This window comes from Ictalurus furcatus, chromosome 26 (genome assembly GCF_023375685.1).
Source record: "Ictalurus furcatus strain D&B chromosome 26, Billie_1.0, whole genome shotgun sequence".
NCBI classification, from domain to species: Eukaryota; Metazoa; Chordata; class Actinopteri; order Siluriformes; family Ictaluridae; genus Ictalurus; species Ictalurus furcatus.
Genome location: NC_071280.1, coordinates 18,852,568 through 18,875,749, shown reverse-complemented (window position 1 = coordinate 18,875,749; position 23,182 = coordinate 18,852,568). Strand labels below are relative to the sequence as shown.

Genomic DNA, 23,182 nt, shown 5'->3' with positions numbered 1-23,182 from the left:
AGAATTTGTATTTCTTTGTGCTGATAAATTCATCATATAATTCCTCTGAAGAAGCTCACGATGGATAAATATTTGACTTTGTGTGAGCAGAAGCAGGAGACAGAAGAAAAAGGCAGATGACGGTGACTATCAGGTGAGTTATTACAGAAATGTCCATCAGTTGGCTGCTTTGTTCATAATAAACTCTCACTGTAAAGATCTTCAGCAGAACCTGCTCACGTTCTCCACCCCTCCTCTCCGCAGAACGTCGGGCCGAGCGCTAAAGACGACACGTACGCAGCTCTCGACCTCGCGGGCCGGACATCTGATGATGTGTATCACACACTTGCAGAAGTGTTTACTGAAAAACACAGTTCCTTGTAGTATGTTTGATGATGATGGTCTAACCGAATGATGATGTATTTTATTGTTGGAAATCTGTGTTCTATTAAATCCAGATTTATGCAGTGAGAGCTGTTTTCTCAGGTTTTGATTTTACTTTGGAGTCACACACCTGATTGGTCAAATTCAACAAGGCGTGGCCTCTTTCTTTTTTCACAGATTTCTCATCCCAGTCCTCCTGCTGACACGCCCACTTCCTCTGACTAAAGAGCAGTGAGTTTTATCTTTCAAACCCCAAACCACCATTAGATTCGAGTAATGTGATAATATTATTCTTTTAATCTGAAGATGTGAGAGCTACAATACACAGCTGTAACTCCAACAGTAATTTTAGATTTATTTCCTAATCAGTAATATTAATAAACGTAAATCAGAGAGTGTGTGATGATGACTGATGTAAATAAATGTTAGTAACGTGTTCTGCTTTAACACACAGTTCTGATGTTTCTGTGTGTTGTTTCTTTGAGGAACATGATGAATGAAATGAGTCCTGAAACAGCTGATGAATAGAGAGAGCTCCTCACTGAAGTGGAGAAACTGAATCGCTCCTTTACACCAGCGACATCAGCATCTTACAGCCATTTAAAGCAGCTTTAATCATTTTATAGCAGTGTGTGAAGTACTTTTTCTACTGCCAGCAGGTTAGGACTGTTCCAGTCAGCTGTAGAGTTTTCACTCATTAGTTATCGCTTCTTTATTGTGAATATTGTAACTGAATAAAGGGATTGAAGCTCAGCTGAAGTCCAGAATGTAAATATATTTAGCAGAGAATGTGTATTTAGTGAGAAATAAAACTAATTATGATGTATTAACTTTCTCAGAACTGTACGCTGTAGGTCAGTGATATAGATTTAAGCAGCTAATGTGTCAGTGCTGATTGATCTAAAGTAATTACTGCTATAAACTCATTTAAAGTAGTGAAGTGATGTTTTATTTACTGTTGATGGTGTGAGTGGCCATGTTGGTCTGATGTCATGTACTGAACTCAGGGTTGAGGAGACCTTCCTGACCTTCTGAGTAGGAATTCTGAGTTGAGGGGCCGTTTTCTTTGTTGTTTTACGAGTTATGAGCTTTATTCAAACACAGCATGAGGTCCTGATTGTCAGCCAGTGATCCTGGAATAGACTTCTGATTCACTGTGACTCTGACCAGGATAAAGCTCTTGTATATATCGCAGTAGAGCTATTAATCATTATTCAGCTTACGCAATCTCACATACACAAGCAAGACAGAGTAAGAACAATCCAGAAGTGTATTAACGTATGTTTAATGTATTTTATATTGAGCTTAAAATGTTGATCTGTATTATCTTAAAAATAAAGAAGTTTATTATCTGTTTATTGTGACTGTGACACAGCAGTGAGCATTTTATCTGTGACACAGTGTTCATGTTGAAAATTAAATTGCTGCTTTATCCATTTTGTATTTTCTGCAATGGAATGTTTGTGTGTGCACACACTGGCCACTTAATTAGGAACACCCATAAGCCTGTTCATAAAGTAATAACAACTGTTTGTTCCAGAACATTACATCTAATGATAAATGATTTAAAAAAAGAAATAAAATACTAAGACTAATAAATAAATAAATAAATAAACTCGAATGTCGAAGTGCAGGGTTTTGACAGGAATAAAACACTTGGGGATGTGCTTTTATAGGAAAATAATCAACTTTGCAGTACCATCATTAGCTCTGTTTAATCACACCACCCAGTTACTGTCTTTCACTAAGTTGTATTCATAACCTTGTGATTTCGGATCATTCGGCCATCGTGGGGAATGAACGACACGGTTATACAGCTATGCCGAAGGTGGAGGAGGTGCGGAGTGGTCTATGCTGCACACATTCATTCAATATTACAACCTGGGTATATGTTCCAACCCAGGCTTGAGTGTCTTGCAGTGACCCTCAGGCTCTGACTTTTTGAACAGGTCGTGCCCTCAGTACGACGGGGAACGGGTATACTCGTTCCCACAGCGTGAAACTCACACAACATTGAGTTCCCCATGGGGTGCACATGTAACCCTGTTCCATGAGAAGAAACGAGGCGTTGCGTAGCTTTGTCATACTGAGGTGTGCCTATGAATTGCGTCTTCGCTTCAGATAATAGAGGCTGATGGCACGGTTCACAGGTGCCATTTTTATATCACGCAATGCGCTTAACTGACACCTGATCACCACAGGCCTATAAATTCTGGGTAAGAGAACTCAAACAAAACTTGGACCAATCAGCTGTGAGCAAAGTGAGAGAAATCTGACGCATCAAAGTTAATCCTTTAGTGTTTGCGTTGGCTTTTCCTGATGACCATCTGTGACAAATATATGGATTTTCAGCAGATGGTACAGTTTATCTCTACCGGCTTCTTGATACACACATTAAAAATCTGACTCAATGCCTGGTTTACGCACAAAAATATGCATACAGTATGAACCGGCCCAAAAGTTTTCCCCTCTTTACACTCTCCAAGGCATTTCATTAAAGACACGGTTTGCACTCTTGTTTCTTTTTCATCATAATTCTGTGATTCTACTTCTCTGGAACTTTGTATATGCAAAATCTGCTCCGCTGCCTCTCTAACAATGGTGTATCACATTTCAGATGCCAAATGCAAATGATTTACAGATTTACTGATATGGAGACAAAAAGAATTTTCCAGCTTCATTTGGACCACACTTCGCTTACCCTCTCTGTAAACAAGAGAAGATTTAACCAAAATACCGAACGACATGACTCTTCTACTGAGAGGTGAGTATTTCACTGACAGACTGACGGGCTGGGTGTTTCTCTTTCTTTCTTATGCCCATCGTTAATACGGGGGACTTAATTAAATTATTTTAAAAGCATAAAGCAATTTATCATCAATGCTTTTCTCTACACACTTTCTGTTATCATACAGTAACAGGAAGGAAAGTATTTAAAAATAGGTGTAAAATAGGTGTTTGCTTCTGCCTTATTTTGTTTTGTGTCCTTTTTATGATTACATACTGTATGGGGACCAGGATCACCTGTTAAAAAGAAAAGCTATAGTTGGTTTCATTTTATTGAATAATTTAATTTGTATTTAATAAAATAAGGTCAAACATATTTTGAAACATATTTAAAATCATTTAAAAATTGTGTTGTCATATTGGCAGGATTTAAATACAATTTAATATTTTATAATATACATTCATTTAGTCCAGATCAGTGTCAACAGAATCAATATTGTAGTGTCAATATTGATATTACTACTACTACTACTACTACTACTACTACTACTACTACTACTAATAATAATAATAATAATAACAATAATAATAATAATAATACTTGTTGTTGTTGTTGTTGTTGTTGTCATTGTTTTGTTTAGTTTTCCTGTGATTTTTTTTCCTGTCATTTCTTCATTTCTTACACTTTATATTATAATTATAACAGATTTGCAGATGAGGCGTGTAATGGATAACATAAATAAATTAATTCTCCCCTCCAGGAGTCACTGTTCTGTTACTAACATTTACAGCATGTGATACTTCACTTTACAGTAAGTAAACCATAAAAGAAACAAAGGAACTGTGCGTTCACTTTATTTATTTTTTATTTCATATTGCTTGTTTAATGTACAAAAAGAAAAAAAAAATTCATAGTTAAATATTTTTACGATAAACTGGACTCGATTGGAAACGATATGGTTTAAGATTGCCCATTTTTATGCATCTTGTATCTGAATTGTATCCTGATAACACTTTTTATAAGCACGTGTATTCACACTTGTAGCCAAAAGCATCACTGAATAGCCAGACTAAAATCTGAAAGCACCAGGCATTAATACGTAAACCAGCTCATTGCATTGAAAGACTATCTTCTTGTGTTGCTCTTTGTTTTCGGTTGTTTTATGAATAAGATGATTGTTACATTGTTGCTTCACACATTCATGCTTGTTGTGCTGTTTTTAATCTCGATTACCTGTTTTGTTGTTGTTGTTGTTGTTGTTGTTGCATTTACACTTGTATAATGTGGTTAAAATGAGACTTTATGCTGAATCAATATCTCAACTGCCTAAATATTCACAAAAAACAAAAAACTGCCAAAAAAAACAAAATCCTTTTGAAATATTGCATGTCTGTATTCATAAATGTCTGTATTCATGAAAGAACGAACGAAAGAAAGAAAGAAAGAAAGAAAGAAAGAAAGAAAGAAAGAAAGAAAGATGGAAGGAAAGAGGATTAGAGGATGGATGGATGGATGATAGCTAGATTATAATTCTGTAATAGTGCACTTGGTTTTTTTTCCAGGTCTCGCTTTGGAATTGCTTGAAAAATGCCAGGTATGTTTAACTGGAGAAATAACTGGCAACCTTTAAGGAATTATTGTCTTTTGTGCATTTGCTATTGCATTTTCTTCTTAGTATTTGATCATTCCTTCACATTTCACCCAATTTCTTACGACACATCCTTAGGTATAAAATCAATACACTTCTGAAAAAAAAAAAATTCATATTAAGGCATCTTTAAAAACATAAGAAAATGAGAGTTTTTATACAAATATATATAGTTTTTTGCTTTAGAATGATTCGGAAACACTGGACTTCTTGGACCAAATCCATAATGTTACAGAGCAGAGATCAGACTTATCTCAGGAGGTGAGATGCATTTGGTTTCTTTATTGTGAATATAAATGTATTAATTGGCAGGATTACTATTACATTTCAATGTGTAAACATCGGTGTCTCTCTACCTGTTGTGTAGGAAGTGGAAAGTTATTTGAGTTTAATCATGAATCTCACAACTTGTGAAATAACTGATGCTCCTGACCAAACTACTCTAAGATCCTTGGGAAATAAGTTATTGCAGGTAAATGAAAACCTGGTGTCTAAACTGGTGAAGGAAACAGACACCTACAGCAACATCAGCTTCTCTGTCCAAAATTTAGGTAAGAAATCTGTTTGTAAATTGTAGAACACTACGGCTACAGTACATGTACAGAACGATTTCCTGTTTGATTTGGGAAACCAGTGAGCAACTGTGTACCCTATAGAGTAAGGTTGGCACTAAATAAAATCACTTGGTCTTGATTATTATCTTTCCAGAAGTCCAAGTTTTCATGATTGGACCTAATGTCACCTTGAATGAAATCCCCACACTCATCACAAGCTATGCGTCTTTGTATATCGATCTCATCGGGATTTCAGAGGAAACAGATGGTAAAGTAGTCATTTGTTTCCAGCTAATTCCTTGATAATTGAGTCGTAGGCATAAGGAATTAACACAGAGGGGCTGTATATGTTTGGATCATAAAAAACAAATCCAGCTTGTCATGCTCCAAAGCATATGTTGTAATACTTGTCGAAATTCTCCTCATATTTTGACTGTTCAAATAAAATATCTGATGAGTGGACAAAATAAAATCTGTCCCAGTCTCTGTATGAAGAATACATGAAAAATGAGTAAAAATACTGGGTACCACCAGCATCCAACCAATCAGAACAAGGTGGTGTGTCTGATTGCCTGTAAATCATTTTATCCATCAATTTTTACACATTGAAAGCTTCCTTTCTTCATGTTTCAAAGTTCACCAAAATTATTAGGTACATGGGCTACAGTCCTCTTTCAAAATCCCTTAAAAATGTTTCAAATATTCAACCCAATTTCTAATTATACCGTCTCCTCTGAAAGTATTGGAACAATAGGGCAAATTGTTTTGTTTTTGCTGTACACTGAAGGTATATTTCTATATTTGGGTTTGAGATCAAAATATAAATATAAGGAGATAGATCAGAATTTCAGATTTCATTTCCTGTTAGTTACATCTAGATGTGTTAAGGCAGGCCACACCATTTTTAGGTGAGCAAAATTAGAGAAACAGATAGTCTTACTGTAAAGTTCTCCCTTCAGTCTCCTCTTCAGGAGGTGAAATGCTGCTCAGTTGGTTGAAGATATAGTGACTGACTTGGCCAGTCTAAAACCTTCCACTTCCCCCCGATGAAGTCCTGTGTTGAGGTGGATGTGTGTTTGTCTTGCTGCATGATGAAGTTCCTCCTGAGTAGTTTGGAAGCATTTCTCTATAAATCTGCAGACAGAATGTTCCTTTAAACTTCTGAGTTCATTCTCCTGCTATCATCATGAGTTCATCATCAATAAACATTAGTGAGAATGTTCCAGAAGCAGCCATGCAAGTCCAAGCCATAACACTACCTCCGCTATGCTTAAGTGATGACCTTGTATGTTTTGGATCATGAGCAGATCCTTTCCTTCTCCACACTTTGGCCTTTCCATCACTTTGGTAGAGGTTCATCTTGGTTCCAGAACTTTTGTGGCTCATCTCTGTATTTCTCTGTGAATTCCAATCTGGCTTTCTGATTCTTACTGCTGATGACTGGTTTGCTCTTAAATGTTTAAACTATCACTCTAACAGGGCAACAAGAAACCCCTGTTAGTCAATTGTGTTTTGATATTTTTGATCACTTGAAAAATTGGTGGGTTCAAACAAAATGTTCTACATTGTTCAAAACATCTAGGTGTAAATATCACAAAATGAAAGCTGATCTATTGTTTCATTTGAGGTCAATCCAAAAAATGTCATCAGTGTATGAAAGAAAGAAAGAAAAAGAATCGGCTGTTCCAATACCTTTGTATATATGCACTTGGTAGCTTTTAATCAGTATTTTTCTTTATTCAGAATCAGCTGCTGTGGTCTTCATGAGTTACACAAACATGACAGACATCTTTAAACCTAGTCTCTTTGACACAAATATCACCTCAAAAAAAAGTTTAATGTCAGCTGTGATCTCATTCTCACTTCCTCAAACCAAAAACACATGGATCTCTGAGAAAATCGACTTCACTGTAAATCACATCAAAGTACGTTAGTCTTTTTTTTTTAATTCCCAATACAGTAAATATTAATTGTAATACATTTATAATGTTTCTTTTTCTCCTATCACAACTGGCTAGGAGTTAGACCCAAGGGCCATTCTGTCTTGTTTGAACTGGAAGAAAAGGGGATGGCCTACCTGTTCCATCTCACAGACCAACAGAACTCACTCTGTGTGCTCTTGTCCTTATGGGACTACATTTGCTCTCATCAGTGAGACTGACCCATGCATGGTAAGACACCTGTATGCACTTATAAAATACAGTTAACTCCAGAATTATTGGCAACGTTCATGAAAATGAGATAAATGAATATATAACATGAATAGAAGCCACTAGAAGGTTATGACTTGGCTGTAAATACACAAAAAATACATAAAAAAGGGAATCAACGAAGGTTAGGTTAGGTGGGATTCAACTTTATTGTCATTGACAGAGTATGAGTACAGAGACAATGAAATGCAGTTAGCATCCAACCAGTAGTGTCAATAGTAAATAAGTTAAATGAAATGAACCTATTAAGCAATATGTCACGCTAACCTAATGGCTGGCAACACTCTGTGTTTATTTAATACCTTTCGAAGTTATCTCAACACGCTTGCATTTTTGGCATGGAAGTGTCCTTGATAATACCTCTTGCTCTCCTCAAGCAACACTTAAAATTAAATCCATAATTTTCCGTAGTGCCTTCTGGTCACACACTGTGCAGTTGATGCAGTTTGTAACGGTGCTTTCAATGGTACATTGATAGAAGTTGACATGATCTGAGTCTCCTCAGAAACAAGGAGGTGTTTGGCACTGAGGTGCCAGAATGGTCATGAACTGATGGATCATACCACAGGTGCAAATAAGCAGCTAATGCTAGTGAACTAGTGACTAAATCTGTTTGATCAGAAGGTGTTGATTAATTTTCTATAACAGCAGCTCTGACAGTAGCACATCTGCAAATCACAGGTTTATATTAATGCACTTGTTCTAATACATTATCATTTCTATAGTAACAGCTCATTCACAGGGACTTCTATTCTTCATCACCATTAACATTATTTGCAAGATGTTAGATCTGACACTTTGTTGTAGGCGTGTTTAATCCTTTAAAGCCTGTTTTTTTTTTTCTTTTCTTTTGGATGAAAATCTAAACCTATGGAGTCAACATTTATCTTTTTAAATGACAAAGGCATTACATTCATTTTGATCTCCGACATCAGAATTTATTTAAAATCAAATCTGTTGATTTTTGTTATTTTATCTAGGTTAATTCAACTAAATACTGTGAAGTGGATTTCCTGTATCGTATGTTGGACTACATATATTCCATAGAACAATTACCACAGGAGGTAAGACTGGTGATTCTGTTATTGTTCAAGTCTTAGTAAAAAGGATGGTCTTTTGATTTTAATATGTATTTATGGAAATATCTCTGCTTGTTGTGAAGACTGTGAAACATTATTTGAACACAACATTGAACCTTATTACACATGGTGAAAAACAATCTGCGTCATTACTATACTTTGGACATATGTTCATGATTGTAAATGAGATGCTGATGAATAAACTGGAGAAGCAAACAGATACCATCCGCATCTTGCTTCAAACTTTAGGTATGGAACCTGCTAGTAAATAATATAAAACTACATCTTATATTTACATTTACAATATTTCTTTATTTCACACTTCTTAGTTCAGTGGCCTATGTTTTGTTTCTGTTCAAACCTTTGAACATTTAAAAATTTTAAGGTGCCATTAAGAAAACATAGAACTAGAACTGGGCTGAATCTTGATTTCTATCTTTCCAGAGGTTCAAGTTTTTGTGGTTGGACGTAATGTCACCTTGAGCAAAATCCCCACACTCATCACAAGAAACGCATCTCTGGACATCGATCTCACTAGGATTTCAGGCAACCAAAGTACATAAGTAGCAGTTACATGTTGAATATTGTGTGTTTCCCTTTTAAAGGCTTGGGTCAATACATTTTAAATCAAATAACATTTTGTAATATTTCAGCAGCTTCAAATAGGAGTATGCAATCTAGTAAAAATATCATATGGACATCGATCCTATTGGGATTTGAAAGCACGGCTCTGGTATAGTAGTATCTTGTTTCTGGTTAATTGTGGAGGGTTGTCAGCCTGGACAATTTGTCCATGTGTTTTGGGAGCATGGCTTTGGAATGAACACTGAATGGAGAAGCTGTATTGCTTGGATCATGGATTTCAAAAATGCTGGTTATACCAAAATGGCAGACTCTTAAGCAGATAGACATTTTTTTTCCTCAAATAAATTAAAATGCTTTATATTCATTTGAAGGAATTAATATTATAATTTCAGAACAAAAGGGAATATGTGGTCAGTTAGATTTAAGAGAACATATTATGTATCGTTCAATCATATTTGATTTCATGCGCTGAATTACAGCATTAGGAGGGTCGAAAACAATGTGAGATCCATGTTTCATTGTAGGAATAATAAATAGAAGATAACAAGCGAGTTTGTGGCTTTCAAGCTGGTGGCATTTGTAGACTGAGCAGCTCGGTGCACTCCACTAAGTAGCAGATTTGTTGTTTTATGTGTGTTATGTCTACTGATCCAAGAAACTGGTGTTCATCCATCTATTCCATCTATTTCATCTATTCCACTGGAGCTCATCCCAGTGGAACTACCATCTGCTCAGCGAGGTGACACAGGCAGCAAGGGAGAGAAAAGGAAGGTGTGGCAAGAAGACTGGGATATGCGCTAGGCTACAAGCTAACCAGTACAAACCAGCTCTACTTTCTATCTTTCTTGTCAACTCCTGCTCACTAACCAACAAAATGGATGAAATCAGGATGAAGATCACCTCACAAAACATGCACAGTCATATTTTGATAATAATGGAGACCTGGCTGGATGGAAATATCTCTGACACTGCTATCGAGCTAGCAGGCTACACAAAGGGAGAAGGATTGCGCATTTAAATCAATAACGGATGGTGCACAGCTACACACATCATTGAAAAACACTGCTCTCTCGACATAGAATACCTCATGGTGAAGTGCAGACCCTTTTTTCCCCGAGGGACTTTGCAATCATCATTGTTATGGCTGTATATGTACCACCACAGACTAATGCTAAGATAGCCCTTTTCAAGCAACATGATGCCATTAAGTCAGATTACTGCATACCCAGATGGAATGGCTGTGGTAACAGGAGACTTTAATTACATGAAACGAAAGTCAATTCTATTGACTAAATTCTACATGTATGTTCATTGCCCTATGAGAGAAGGTAACATCTTGGACTAGGCCTACACCAACATTCCAGAAGCCTACAAAGCCTCACCATCCCACACCTAGGACTGTCAGACCACAAGTTCGTACTCCTGACCCCGTCCTAGAAACCAGTAATCTGCAGAGCAAAACAGACTGTAAAGATTGTACAAGTATGGACCAATGAAACCACTGAAATCCTCCAAGACTGCTTTGACAGCACAGAGGGGTCCCTCTTTACACAGGAAGCAGAAGTCAAGAACGTTTTTATTGTCATTCCTCTATATATCTTGTATACATTGGAATCAAATGACGTTTCTTCAGGACCATGGACTTAACATGAAACAGGTGAGATGATCATGACATGTGAAGGATACAACCATTAACATTACAGGAGTGGAGACAGGACAAAAACCAAACCAAGAACACACATGGTAACATATACAGAGACATGCCAATGTGGAAGCACGTGCTGCACTGCACGCTTCCTCAAGCAGCACTCTGCGTCTCATGCTCAGCGCTCACAAAAAAAAAAAAAAACAACTTACAACTTAACCAACTGGTGTCTTCACTCAGCACTCAAACGCTTAATACGTGTTATTAAAAGAAAAGGTGATGTTACACAGCGGTAAACAGTCGACTGTCCCAACTTTTTTGGAGTGTGTTGCAGTCATCAGATTTGAAATGAGTGTATATTTACAAAACAAACAAACAAACAAAATTCACAAAGTAAAACATCAAATAATGTGTTAATAATGTGTTCTCAATAAAGTACAGGGTGAATTGAAATTTCAAATCACTCTTTTTGTTTGTTTTGCAAATTCACAAACTTCACATGTCCTACCAAATAATAATAAAAAACCATTATCTCAGATCTGAGGTCAAAAGTGTCATTTGAATTTCTATTTCAATTTCAGGATCAACTTATGTGGCCTTCATGAGCTACACGACCTTGGGAGGCATCCTAAAACCTTACTTCTCTGACCAATTTGATGACTCAATTAAAACCATTATATCTACTGTGGTGAAAACAACAACCTTCAACTTGCTCAAGGGCTTCACCCTCAACTACACCCTCAAACATGTCATTGTAAGCTATTTGACCTTTCAATTTTTTTATTATTTTTTTAAGGATTTAATAATCACTTTTTCTCATTTGTCATTGGCCAGGAGTCAGTCCCTGAGGGCATTCTCTCCTGCGTACACTGGGATTGGTACAGGTGGGATACAGGTTACTGTAAAGTCACACAGACCAACAGCACTCACACTGTGTGTTCTTGTAATCGGCTGATACCCCTGGCTCTATTCGTACTGACTATCCCATGCCGGGTAAGAGATCCTCACTACATACCATCAAGCCTAAGTATCAGCCTAGTTGACTGGGATAAAAATACTGGGTGGCCCTGAGTAAGGATAAAAACTCATTTAGGACATAACATTTTACAGTACTGTTCAGTAACTCATATGTTACTTTGCAGGAACTAAAAAAGCAGGAATATATGAGTGGTTTTCCATTAACACTTATCTTATTCCTATTAATTAGTGAGAACTACTAGGTAGTTAATCAGTAAGTATGTTATTTGGAGTTCACTATTAACTATGCAGTAATTACTGAGTCCCACATTTCTCCTGCAGAGCTACTAGATAACTATGGCTGTTTTATTCAAACTACTGATTATTTACTGATCCCTTCATCATTAATTACCATTAACATATCCGTACAATCCTCCCGGAGAGCTACTGTCTAATATACCTCAACCTATTTCAATACTTCAATGTCCAAAATGTAAATATCTATATGAGTTATAATAGGTCTGCTCAAAGGAGCATAGGGTCTGAGTGGGATTTTATTTAGCCAGTCAAGGTCTAAAGAGAGAAATGGATAACAATAACCTACAAAAGTACAAGACTGTAATATAGCAATAAGCAACAAATATATTTCATTAACCTACTTTACTTTTTTTTTTTAAATAATAAATATATGTACCGAATTGGCTTATGTAATATTGTTCCACATCATTATTAACTACTGAAGAACATCACAGTAACACTTCACAAAATACTGACGAATCTGTTTAGACCACAAGTTTGTCAGTAGACTATAGAAAGTACTAGATGTGGTAAGGACAAATTTCACTGTTTACACTTTAGGTGTATTTTGAACAGTATTACTCTGCTTTAAACAACATTTAATCAACATTATTTTAACTAAAGCATCAGTCTCGAATTAACTTCCTCTTTACTAGCACGTCTCACTACTCATGTACCTCGCCCGACACCAGTGCCTGAACCTCACTTATGCTCTTGAATGCATCTGAATGAACACAAATCCCCAGAACCACACAAGGAAAGCCTTCCCAAAAGAGTGGAGCACAATTGTAAGAGCAAAGGGGAATAAATCTGGAATGAGCAGATATGGGTGTGATTGATATGGTGATATGGTGACCACATACTGTTATATATAGCGTAAATTAAAGTAATAGATTTTTAGGAGGAAGGTAAGGCTTAGTTAAGATAAGTGTTAATGAAGAACTACTTATTTGTTTCTGCATAGTTACCTATGAGTTGGATTAGGAAAATCACGCTGAAAGTTAAGAAAGCTATAACTTCTGCACTTAAGTGCACAGTAACATTTATCCTTCTATTGGTGCAATTATATATGGTTAAAGCCTTCGTTATGCACAAGCAAGATGGATAAGTGGTGTATTCAGGAATTAATTTCGGTGGTGGTGGGGTGGGAGATATGATAAATAAGATTGCACTCTACAATTAAATGCAATGCTTGTGCAGTTTGGGTGGATAACACACACCACTAGAAGTGAAGGAATGTATTTAGAATTTGTTTCATCTAACACGATGCGCCATCAGCTCATTTTATTTCATATTAATAACATTAATAGGTATGTGGAATAAAACACCTTTATGACAGTTCCACTTAAATGATTAAAGTAACACGCTAATAGGTGGAAACTTAGAGCTTACCTTATAAAACCAGATCTATGCTTCCTCCTGCAATAAACCTCCACTCCACCACACCTGAGTGACAAAGCAGAATCAGAGAGGAACCAGAGCAGAACAAATTTCTCAGCCTCAAAAAAGCATAAACAAACAAGCTAAAGTTTTTGACCTAAAACTTAGAGTGGAGAACAAAATTTGCACTGGCAGCTATCAGTCCACCCAACATCGGCTAGCTAATACATTAACATCACAGCTGGGCTAGGTCTCATTTGGGTAGCTATCTAGCTTATTGAAAAATAGGGGGGAAAATTCTCAGCCAGAAATTTCAACCATAAACATGGTTTTGATGCATCCAAACAAAACATTTAAGACTCTTTTCTGGATGCTAATGATATATTTGTGTTCACAATAATAACTGCCTGTGATATTTGTTTATCTAGGATAATGTGACAGTACAGTGTGCAATGAGTTTCCTGGATCAAATTAGGTACAATACAGCTGAACACTTACCGCAGAAGGTAAGCCTGTCTTGTCAGTATGAGGTGTTCATTTTATTTTTGTTCAATGCCTTTTGATATGTACTCATTGGAATTTCTCTGGCTGTTGGACAGCTTGTGACACTTTATTTCAACATGACAGTTAATCTCATGAGTCATGTGAAAGATGTTGCTTCGGAAGAGAATGATCTAATATCCTTTGCAAATAAAGTATTGGAAGTCAATGAAAAACTGGTTTCTACCCTGATGAAGAAAACAGACAACATCTCTCTACAAAATTTAGGTATGGAACCTGCTTGTTAATGTTAATGCTACTTCATACAATCTACTCCTTTTAGTTAAGAGTTTTGTCTTCCTATAGTTCTTAGTTTCAGTTTTAAACATTTTGCCATATAGGATTTAAAACACATGATAGACTATACACCCTAAAGAATATGGGTAGATCACAGCTGACTCTTTATTTCTATCTTTCCAGATGTTCAAGTGATTGTAGCTGGACCTAATGTCACGTTCTTCACAAGCCATGCATCTCTGGATATCACTAGGTTTTCAGAGAATAACCAAGGTGCAGAAGTAACATTACATGTTAAATGTTGTGTCTGGCTAAATGTTGCCCCTTTAAAGGTTTGAATGAATGTTAAATCAAATAACTTTTTGTAATATTTTGGCATGTTCAAATTGGACTAGGTGATCTGCCTAAATGATCATGTTGTGATTTTTTGTGGCTCATCATCCACAATGTGATCAGGATTATTCCATGGTATTTAAAATAATATCTGATTTCCCTTTTGGTGAAAAAGTAGCTCTCTGAGGAAACATAACCTCAAAGAAAAAGAATGACAAGAGTCCACTTAACCCAAAGTACGTTTTCAAACAAATTTTAATGAAGTGAACTGCCCAACAAAATGTAAACAATTTTTTTTTCTAAAATGAAAACAATCAAGCATGGATAGCATATTTAATAATGCAAAAGAAAAAGTATGAAATATATAATATTTCTAGTAGACAGATTTGAACACATTGAACACTGTGAAAGCAGCAGCTGAATTTAGCCACAAAGACGTCTCAGAGCACACAGACATGGTATAAAAATGATCATCTTTGGCTTCATCAGTTTGGAGAACCTATATTATGTTACCATAATATGCCTACATGCAATGTATTGAAAACACTAAACTCACTTGTGCACAAACAATAGTCACCTCATGTTTAGTGCTACTAGGCTCTCGCAATCTTATAGAACAAAAAAGAAAAACACAGCTTATTACAGTTCTTACACAACTTACTTATTTATGGACTTTAATGTTGTGAATTATTTATATTTCCAGATTTCTTGAGTTAATTCTGATGTCTGATGAAAATTTCATATAAATAACCTCATTGAAAATATATTTGCTGAAGAAAATGTTGATGCGTCCAATACTCATTTCCCCCGCTGTATCTTGCAATTACAGTTACTTTAAGTAACTTATTAGTATGTCAATCATGTGAATTGTTCTAACTTGTGCATCTACATGGTCAGCGATGTTTGGCGATGCCCATTAACAGCAGCAACAACTGTATTGCTTTTTGTCATAATTATACATTTGAGTTGTTTAAAGAAATTAATTATCATTTTTTCTACTGTAAAATATACACCCTTAATCAAGTCCGTCTCCAGCTTTACCAGCAATCATTTACGCCAGTGTGAGATTCACCTTCTTTAAAGTGAACACCCATAGGATTTATGATGTTACGTGAAGCCTTTACTTTTTCTTTTCTTTTTTTAAAAATAAAGCTTGCTTCCTGGTACAGCCCTCTGGACTAGTGAATAGGGTGCATAGGGTAAATAAAATAGAGTAAGTCTGGTTCATAAAACAACTTGGGATGCCATGTCTGGGGTTAATTTGACAATAAGGTATGAAATGTACAAAAATTTTGACTTGGGCTTAATGATATCTTAAAAACTACAGAGTTAAAATAAAGTTCTTAAAATGTATATTGTATTTGCATATTAAACTTTAATTTTTCATTCAGTCCCAGGTTCTGTGGCCTTTGTGAGCTACACTAACATGTCAGACATCTTCAAACCTGCATTCTTCAAAACAATTATCAAAACAAACAAAACGCTGATATCCCCTGTGGTATCAGTTTTACTACCCCAAACCACAAAAACGACACAACTCACCAAATCAATCAACCTCACCTTCATGCACACCAGTGTAAGTTATTTACATTTTTTTTGAGCACATTTTAATGACAATTTTAATAATCCCTTTTATGTATCACCATTCTTTACTTTCTAGGTGTTAGAACCTGAATTCAGTCTCTCCTGTGTGTACTGGAAGGAAAAAGAATGGCTTGAAGATGGCTGTGAGATCATACAGACTAACAGCAGTCACACAGTGTGCTCATGTAATCGCCTGAATACGTTTGCTCTCATAATGGAGACTGACCCATGCAGGGTAAGACACCAGTGTACTGTACATAGTACATTGGTATATGTGATATATAGTATGCACAGTAAGCATCACAAACAATACAACTGCCTTTTCATTCGTTCTCCATATAGTAACTATAATTGTAGCTGGGCAGTGATGGCTCAGTGGTTAAGGGTCAGGGTAACTGATCAGAAGGGTGGGGGTTCAAGCCCTAACAGCACTACGCTGTCACTATTGGTCCCTTGAGAAATGCCTTTAACCCTCTCTGCTGCAGGGGTGCCATATCATGGATCATAACAAGCTGGGACATGTAAACAATGTGTATACAGTCAAGAATTTGGACTGCGACACTATTTTCATAATTTTGCCTCTGTACACCACCACAGTGGATTTCCAGTTCCAGACGTCAGGCAGTCATTGACTACAAAGGATTTGCATCTAAGTATTTAAAATAATCCTAAGATTTATGATTATGTAAGCTTGTCCAATTGTGTTTTAGAGCCTGTGACAATGGAGGGACTGTGCAAGAAAATAGCTGTAATTCTTGAACAGTTCATTTTTTTTTTTTAAGCCCTTGAATTAAAGCTGAAAGTCTGCACTTCAGTCACATCTTGATTGCTTCATTTCAAATCCTTTGTGGTGGTGTACAGAGGCAATATGACAAAAATCATGTCACTGTCCAAATACTTATGGAGTGACCGTATGTGACAAAGAAAGGCTTCATGATATAAGGAACTCTGGCACATCCGGTGTAATAGTATGAAGTAATGGAATAGAGGTTTTAGGTATGAGTCTCTGGTTGTATCCCAGTAACCTAATAACCTGAGGCTTGGTGATAGGTAAGCTCTTTATGGCAGCAACCCAGCATCTGTGGCTGGTCTGCTTGAGACATCAGTAGGATGTGGGCCCATGGAAGCCATAAAGAAGGATCTGGTATAGCCAGATAAAGTTGGGGTGTGCATCTGGTTCCACTTACTTTTTGTTTTGGGGAATAGCATTACAGTTTCCCTCCAGTGGAACTAAGAGGCCCAAACACCGTTCCAACAAGTCAGTTCCCCTGTACACAAAGCAAGCTCCATGAAGACATGGTGTGTTAAGTTTGGAAGAAGGTCGAAGAACTCAAGTGTCCTACACAGAGCCCTGACCTCAACCTCACTGCTCACCTTTGGGATGAACTGAAACACCAACTGCACCCCAGACCTCCTCACTCCTCAACATCAGTGCCTGACCTCATCCTCAGAGTGGAGAAATTAAATCTATAATGCTCAACAAGCAAATATGGGTTTGATTTGTCAGATGTCCACATATATTTGGCAATATTGTGTGTGTCCACTTATGTCCAATGCCCAAGTATGTCCACTGATTTTTGTAAGCACAGTGTTGTATTTAGTTAACTCTGAAAGTATGCACTGTGGGCATCACTGTATGTAAGCAATATTTAACCAATAAAACTGTCATGCTTCGTAGGCGGAGACGGAAGCAGTTGCAGGTATGCAGATCAAAGCAATATAATCCAAAGGGGAAAGGCAAAGTTCGTGGTCGTGAAACAGGCAGGGGTCAGGTGATCAGGCAAACAAACAAAACAAGGCAAGGCAGAAATCAGGGTCGAGAGCAGAAACAATGGTCAAAGTCACTTGTCAAAAACATGATCAAAAGGCTTGGAGAACGGCAGAGAACAAGCCTACTGAACGTTTACTTCGCGTCATCTGAGTGTTCCCAAAGTTCCTTTTATGCTGTGAATGAGTGTGTGTGTGCTTAGGTGCAGGTGTGTGAGGTTAGAACTCTGGGGAACGTGAGCACATGCGTGTGTGGGAAGTGTAGAGGCCATGTTTGTAGTTCGCGGTGCCTCCTGGGAAACAGTCATGGTTTGGCTGTGATATGACAAAAACTGATTATCTTTCCATTTCTGATTCTGAAATCTAGATTATCACGATATACTATTATTCATGGGAATAATATTCTTTTTACCTAGGTTAATTTGACAGAATTATGCATCAAGGATTTCTTGAATGAAATCTCAGCTCAAAAATTACCACAGAAGGTGAGACCCACGTGGCGCTGTTATTTCTTTATTTTTAATGTGAAGTGGGGCTTTTTTGGACAGGATGGTCATTTTGTTTGAAAATGTAATCATTGTGTATCTCTCTCGCTGTCGGTTAGGTTGTGGAACGTTATTTGAACATCACAATTAATCTTCTGACTCGTCTAATAAAACAAGCTACTGACAAAAACAGTCTCACATACTATGGAAATGCTGTATTGGTTGCAAATGAGAAATTGGTGTCTACACTCGTGACAAAATCACACACCAACAACATCAGCATCACTCTCCAACATTTAGGTATGGAACCTGGTTATAAATTATATAAATTATATAACACCAGAGCTAGCTTTCTAGCATTGTACATTCACAAACACGCATTACTTTTGACTTCTTTTAATGAAGAGAATTTAACGTGTACCTTGATTCCATAATCTTTCACTTTCACATCTTTCTATTACGTATTTGAATTGGTACTAAAATAAATATCATTTTCATAAATTTGTTTCAGCTTTTCTTAGGTGGGCATTTTTTTTGTTGCATCATTTCCCATGTACCCTACAAAATTAGAGTTAGTAGCTGACCCTTCATTTATATCTTTTCAGAGGTTGTAGTATCCATGGTGGAGGCACCTGTTGACACTGTAAACAACATTTTCCAACTCAAAACAAGCAACGCTTTCATGGATATCGATCTCACTGGGATTTCAAGGAATAATAAAGGTATAGTAGTAACATTTACATGAGTAATATTGTCTAAACTAAACTATCCCTCTTTAAAGGTGGAGAAAGTGAATTTTAATACTTGTTTTATAATAGTGCTTTTGGAGAACTTTTAAAGTAGAGGCAAAATACATTCACAACAAAGATAGATCTTGTACAATAAAGTGGACCAAGACTTTATGAATACTCCAAAGGAACCACTCATTAGGCATCTCATTATTTTGAGTTTCATAACACATTCAGGACCTCCACATGACATCAAAGAATGTGATCATGACATTTGGCTCAATAAGTTTCCCTACAATAACCTGTTAATTATCTAAATATTACTGTTCAGTATAAGCATAGAGAAGGGCAAGACAGCTGGAGCATAGTAACATCTAATCAAAATTATTATAGATATTAGAGGGACTGACTTGCATCACACCATGTTTAGCACAAATAGAAGATTTATGGAACCTCTCAAGACTCTCTCACCATCCCAAAATGCTTCTGGAAATCTCCCCTTGCAGTTCTGGTTTCCAAAGGGGTTTTATAATAATAATAATAATAATAATAATAATAATAATAATAATAATAACTAGACTGGTACATTTCCTGAAGAAAATGTGAGTGGTGCTTGTGGTGGCGAAACCAGGACGGGGTGCCAATATTTTTGAGAGTCGACAGCATAGGGTGCCCATACTTTTAAGCGCCGGCAGCGTAGGGTGCAATACTTTTGAGAGCCAGCAGCGTAGGGCACCAATATTTTTGAGAGCTGACAGCATAGGGCGCCAATACTTCTGAGAGCCGGACCCGCAGGGCGCCAATACTTTTGAGAGCCGTAGGCGAAGGATGCCAATATTTTTGAGAGCCGGACGCACGGGGCGCCAATACTTTTGAGAGCCGGACGTGCAGGGTGCCAATACTTTTGAGAGCTGCATGCAAAGGGCGCAAATACTTTTGAGATCCGGAGGCGAAGGGCGCCAATACTTTTGAGAGCCAGAATCAAAGGGCACCAATACTTTTGAGAGCCGGAGGTGAAGGGTGCCAATACTTTTGAGAGCCGGAAGCCCCGGGCGCCAATACTTTTGAGAGCCACACACAAAGGGCGCCAATACTTTTGAGAGCTGGACAGGCTGCCTCTCAAAAGTATTGGCACCCCACCCGGCCGGTTCTAAAAGTATTGCCTCCGTGCACATTTGGCTCTAAAATGTATTGCCGCCCCACTCTGTCCACCTCTAAAAAGTATTGGCACCCTGTGTGTCCGGCTCTTGAAAATATTGGCATCCTATGCGGTCTGCTCTAAAAGTATTGGCACCCCGCGCGGCCAGCTCTAAAAGTATTGCCTCCGTACAGATTCGGCTCTACAATTTATTGCTGCCCGATCTGTCTAAAAAGTATTAAAGCCCTATCTGGCCAGCTGTCGAAAGTATTGGCACCCTTCGCCTCCGGCCCTCAAAAGTATTGGCGCCCTGCGCAGCCAAGTCTCAAAAGTATTCTCACCTTTTGCGTCTGGCTGTCAAAAGTATTGGTGCCCTGCGCTTCCGGTTCTCAAAAGTGGACCTGACTGTATATCAGCTTTCTGCTTTAACGGTTTAACTGGAGAATACTGATATTAATTAGTCCACATGTAGTTTGTTCAAGGTCTGAGATTATTTCTAGTCGATTGTGAAGGTTTTACATAGTGAATGTAAAGGAAACACTTAATCCAATCAGGCTATTACATAACCACCAACACTACTGGTGCATGTATGCTTCACATCATTCCTTAATCCAGATTCCAGATTAATCTAAAGCAGCATGGTGCTTAAATCACAAAGCAGTGATGGAATTAAAGTATCAATGTAGCTTAAAACGACAGCAATCTTTCAGCTTTACTGTAACTTCAGGATCAGCTGCTGTGGCCTTCATGAACTACGCTGGCATGGCAGAAATCCTGAAACCTAGCAACACAGAGAAAATCATGATTTCCACTGTGGTGTCAGCAACACTTCCTAAAACCCCGAACACATGGTTCACCCAACCAGTCAACATCACCTTTAAACACACCAAAGTAAGTTAGATGACTTCTGCAGCACTGGCAGCTGCCATTTTTCTTTTATAATAAGTAAATCTTGGAATCCTTTTCAATCATCACTTTTCACATCTTCTCTATTGGTTAGGAGTTAGACCCTGAAGGTAGACTCTACTGTGTGTACTGGATGGATAAAGAATGGGTTGAAATTGGCTGTGCTGTTCTAGAAAGTAATAGCACTCACACTATGTGTTCCTGTAATCACCTGTCAGTGTTTGCTCTCATCATGGAGGTTGTTCCATGTAAGGTAAGAGACCAGGATGTATGTTAGTTTATCAAAAATGATCAGGCTAGTTAACTAATTAAAAATCAGCTAATGAAGACTATTAATGAAGACATTTAAACATGGTTGTGTTTGTTCCTCTCTCTGTTTTCTTAGAAACTATTTGGAGCCACATTGTCTCTGCACTGTAACCCTCTGCTGGACATGTCCATTGCTCAGGGAGTGGGAGTTTTCTTCCTGTCCTTGTGTCTACTGACATTTGATTTTTGTTGTCAGAACCCAAATAAAACCAACACAGCCATAATAAACTTGTGTTTAAACCTCCTGATGTTTCACCTTCTCAACCTGCTCAAACCTCTTTTCCAACCCCATCTACGGCCCCCGGTGAGTGTTGGTACCACCTGTATACACCTTCAGCAGGACAAAATCAATATTTCGATATTTCCTAACCATTTCCCCCGTCTCTTTCCAGCAAGCATGTGCAATTGTGAATGGTATCCGGTGGTTTTTCTTCATCTCTGCATTTGTGTGGATGTTCATCGAGACTGTGCTGCTCTTCCTATTCTTGAAGAATGTATCCCAGATCAGATCAAACCTGGGACAGGGGATTAGGTGGAAATGGTTAAATATGATTGGATACCTCATTCCCCCAGTAGTGGTGATTGTGTGTGCTGTAGTCCATCCACAACAATCTATTAACGAAGAGTAAGTGTGGAAAGTGGGTAGAAGAAGTTTAGCTCATTTTCATATCAATGCTTTTAAAAAACTTTTATTGAAAATGTGTTTTTTTTTCTTTATGTTTTTGTAACAGTGTCTGTTTTAAATAGAATATGAACTGTATGTCTTTTTCTCTTTGTAGATGCTGGGGATCTAAGGATATAGACATGATCTTTGTCATTCCTGTACTTTTCATTGTTGCAGTGAGTACTATAGACATCTTTTTTAGTAAACCTAATGAACCGTGAAACATGGCTTATTCATTGAAACAATACAATATAGTTTTTTAATATCGTTGCAAGCCAAAAATGTTAAACCGCATACGTGTGTCTGGTCTGCGCTAGTAGCAATAATGAATTTTAATCTGGTTTAATAAAAATCTAAACTCTCTCTTAGAGGTTACATAGCACTCATACCATTTATGATAAATTGCATCTAACAGAGCAGCTGAATTGATCAGATTTATCTTATTGTTGTGTGCAGTCAAATGTGCTTCTCTTCATCATCATCATTACGATGATGATCTTCACCTTGAAACAGCTGAGAAATCAGAACATACGGAGGAGTAACACCAATGATACAGATCTCATGATGCGTGTGATGTTTAAAAGCCTGGCCCAGTTTATTATCCTTGGTTGCTACTGGATACTCCAATATATCCCCAGTGATAATGCGGCTTTATATAATGTCTTCCTGTTCCTCAACTCCCAGCAGGGCACCTTCATCTTCATCGTCCACTGTCTCCTCAACCAAGAGGTCATTTACCTGTCTCACTTAAAGACTTTTCAACTATTTCACCTACTCTTCTATGGTGGATTTACACAATATTAGTAAACAAATTTGTTTCATTGAAGGATTTTGAGCATTTAGGAGGCTTAATGAAAACTTTATCAGAACTGAAGAATTGCATTTTGTAATAGACAAGAAGTACAGACTTTCTATTGAAATTTGTGAGCCTATTCTGATCAATATGATTTCTTTATCCTCTTCCAGGTCAGGCAGAAGTACAGGAAGTTTCTGTGTGATATTTGCTGCTTTAAAACCCTTGGAACCACTACAGAAGTCAAGCAGA

At 37.3% G+C, this 23,182-nt stretch overlaps 1 protein-coding gene and 1 long non-coding RNA gene across 2 annotated transcripts; both read left to right on the top strand.

Moving 5' to 3' along the window:
• Nucleotides 1–2,829: 2,829 nt before the first annotated feature.
• Nucleotides 2,830–22,740, top strand: LOC128601838 (uncharacterized; the record flags this gene model as incomplete). Its single annotated transcript, XM_053615233.1, has 27 exons — nucleotides 2,830–3,127; nucleotides 3,852–3,902; nucleotides 4,654–4,685; nucleotides 4,926–5,000; nucleotides 5,107–5,290; nucleotides 5,448–5,561; nucleotides 7,037–7,218; nucleotides 7,312–7,464; nucleotides 8,484–8,567; nucleotides 8,666–8,831; nucleotides 9,027–9,137; nucleotides 11,394–11,566; nucleotides 11,647–11,805; nucleotides 13,875–13,952; nucleotides 14,046–14,214; nucleotides 14,407–14,496; nucleotides 15,948–16,132; nucleotides 16,217–16,375; nucleotides 18,324–18,392; nucleotides 18,512–18,692; nucleotides 18,998–19,114; nucleotides 20,986–21,149; nucleotides 21,259–21,417; nucleotides 21,550–21,777; nucleotides 21,866–22,098; nucleotides 22,253–22,313; nucleotides 22,594–22,740. Coding segments are annotated over exons 1-27 (3,543 nt in total), but the record flags the coding sequence as incomplete, so codon positions are not given.
• LOC128602204 (uncharacterized) lies at nucleotides 21,062–21,681 on the top strand. The gene is made up of 3 exons (XR_008384813.1): nucleotides 21,062–21,149; nucleotides 21,259–21,417; nucleotides 21,550–21,681. It is a non-coding gene; the product is annotated as an uncharacterized LOC128602204 (long non-coding RNA).
• Nucleotides 22,741–23,182: the final 442 nt, after the last annotated feature.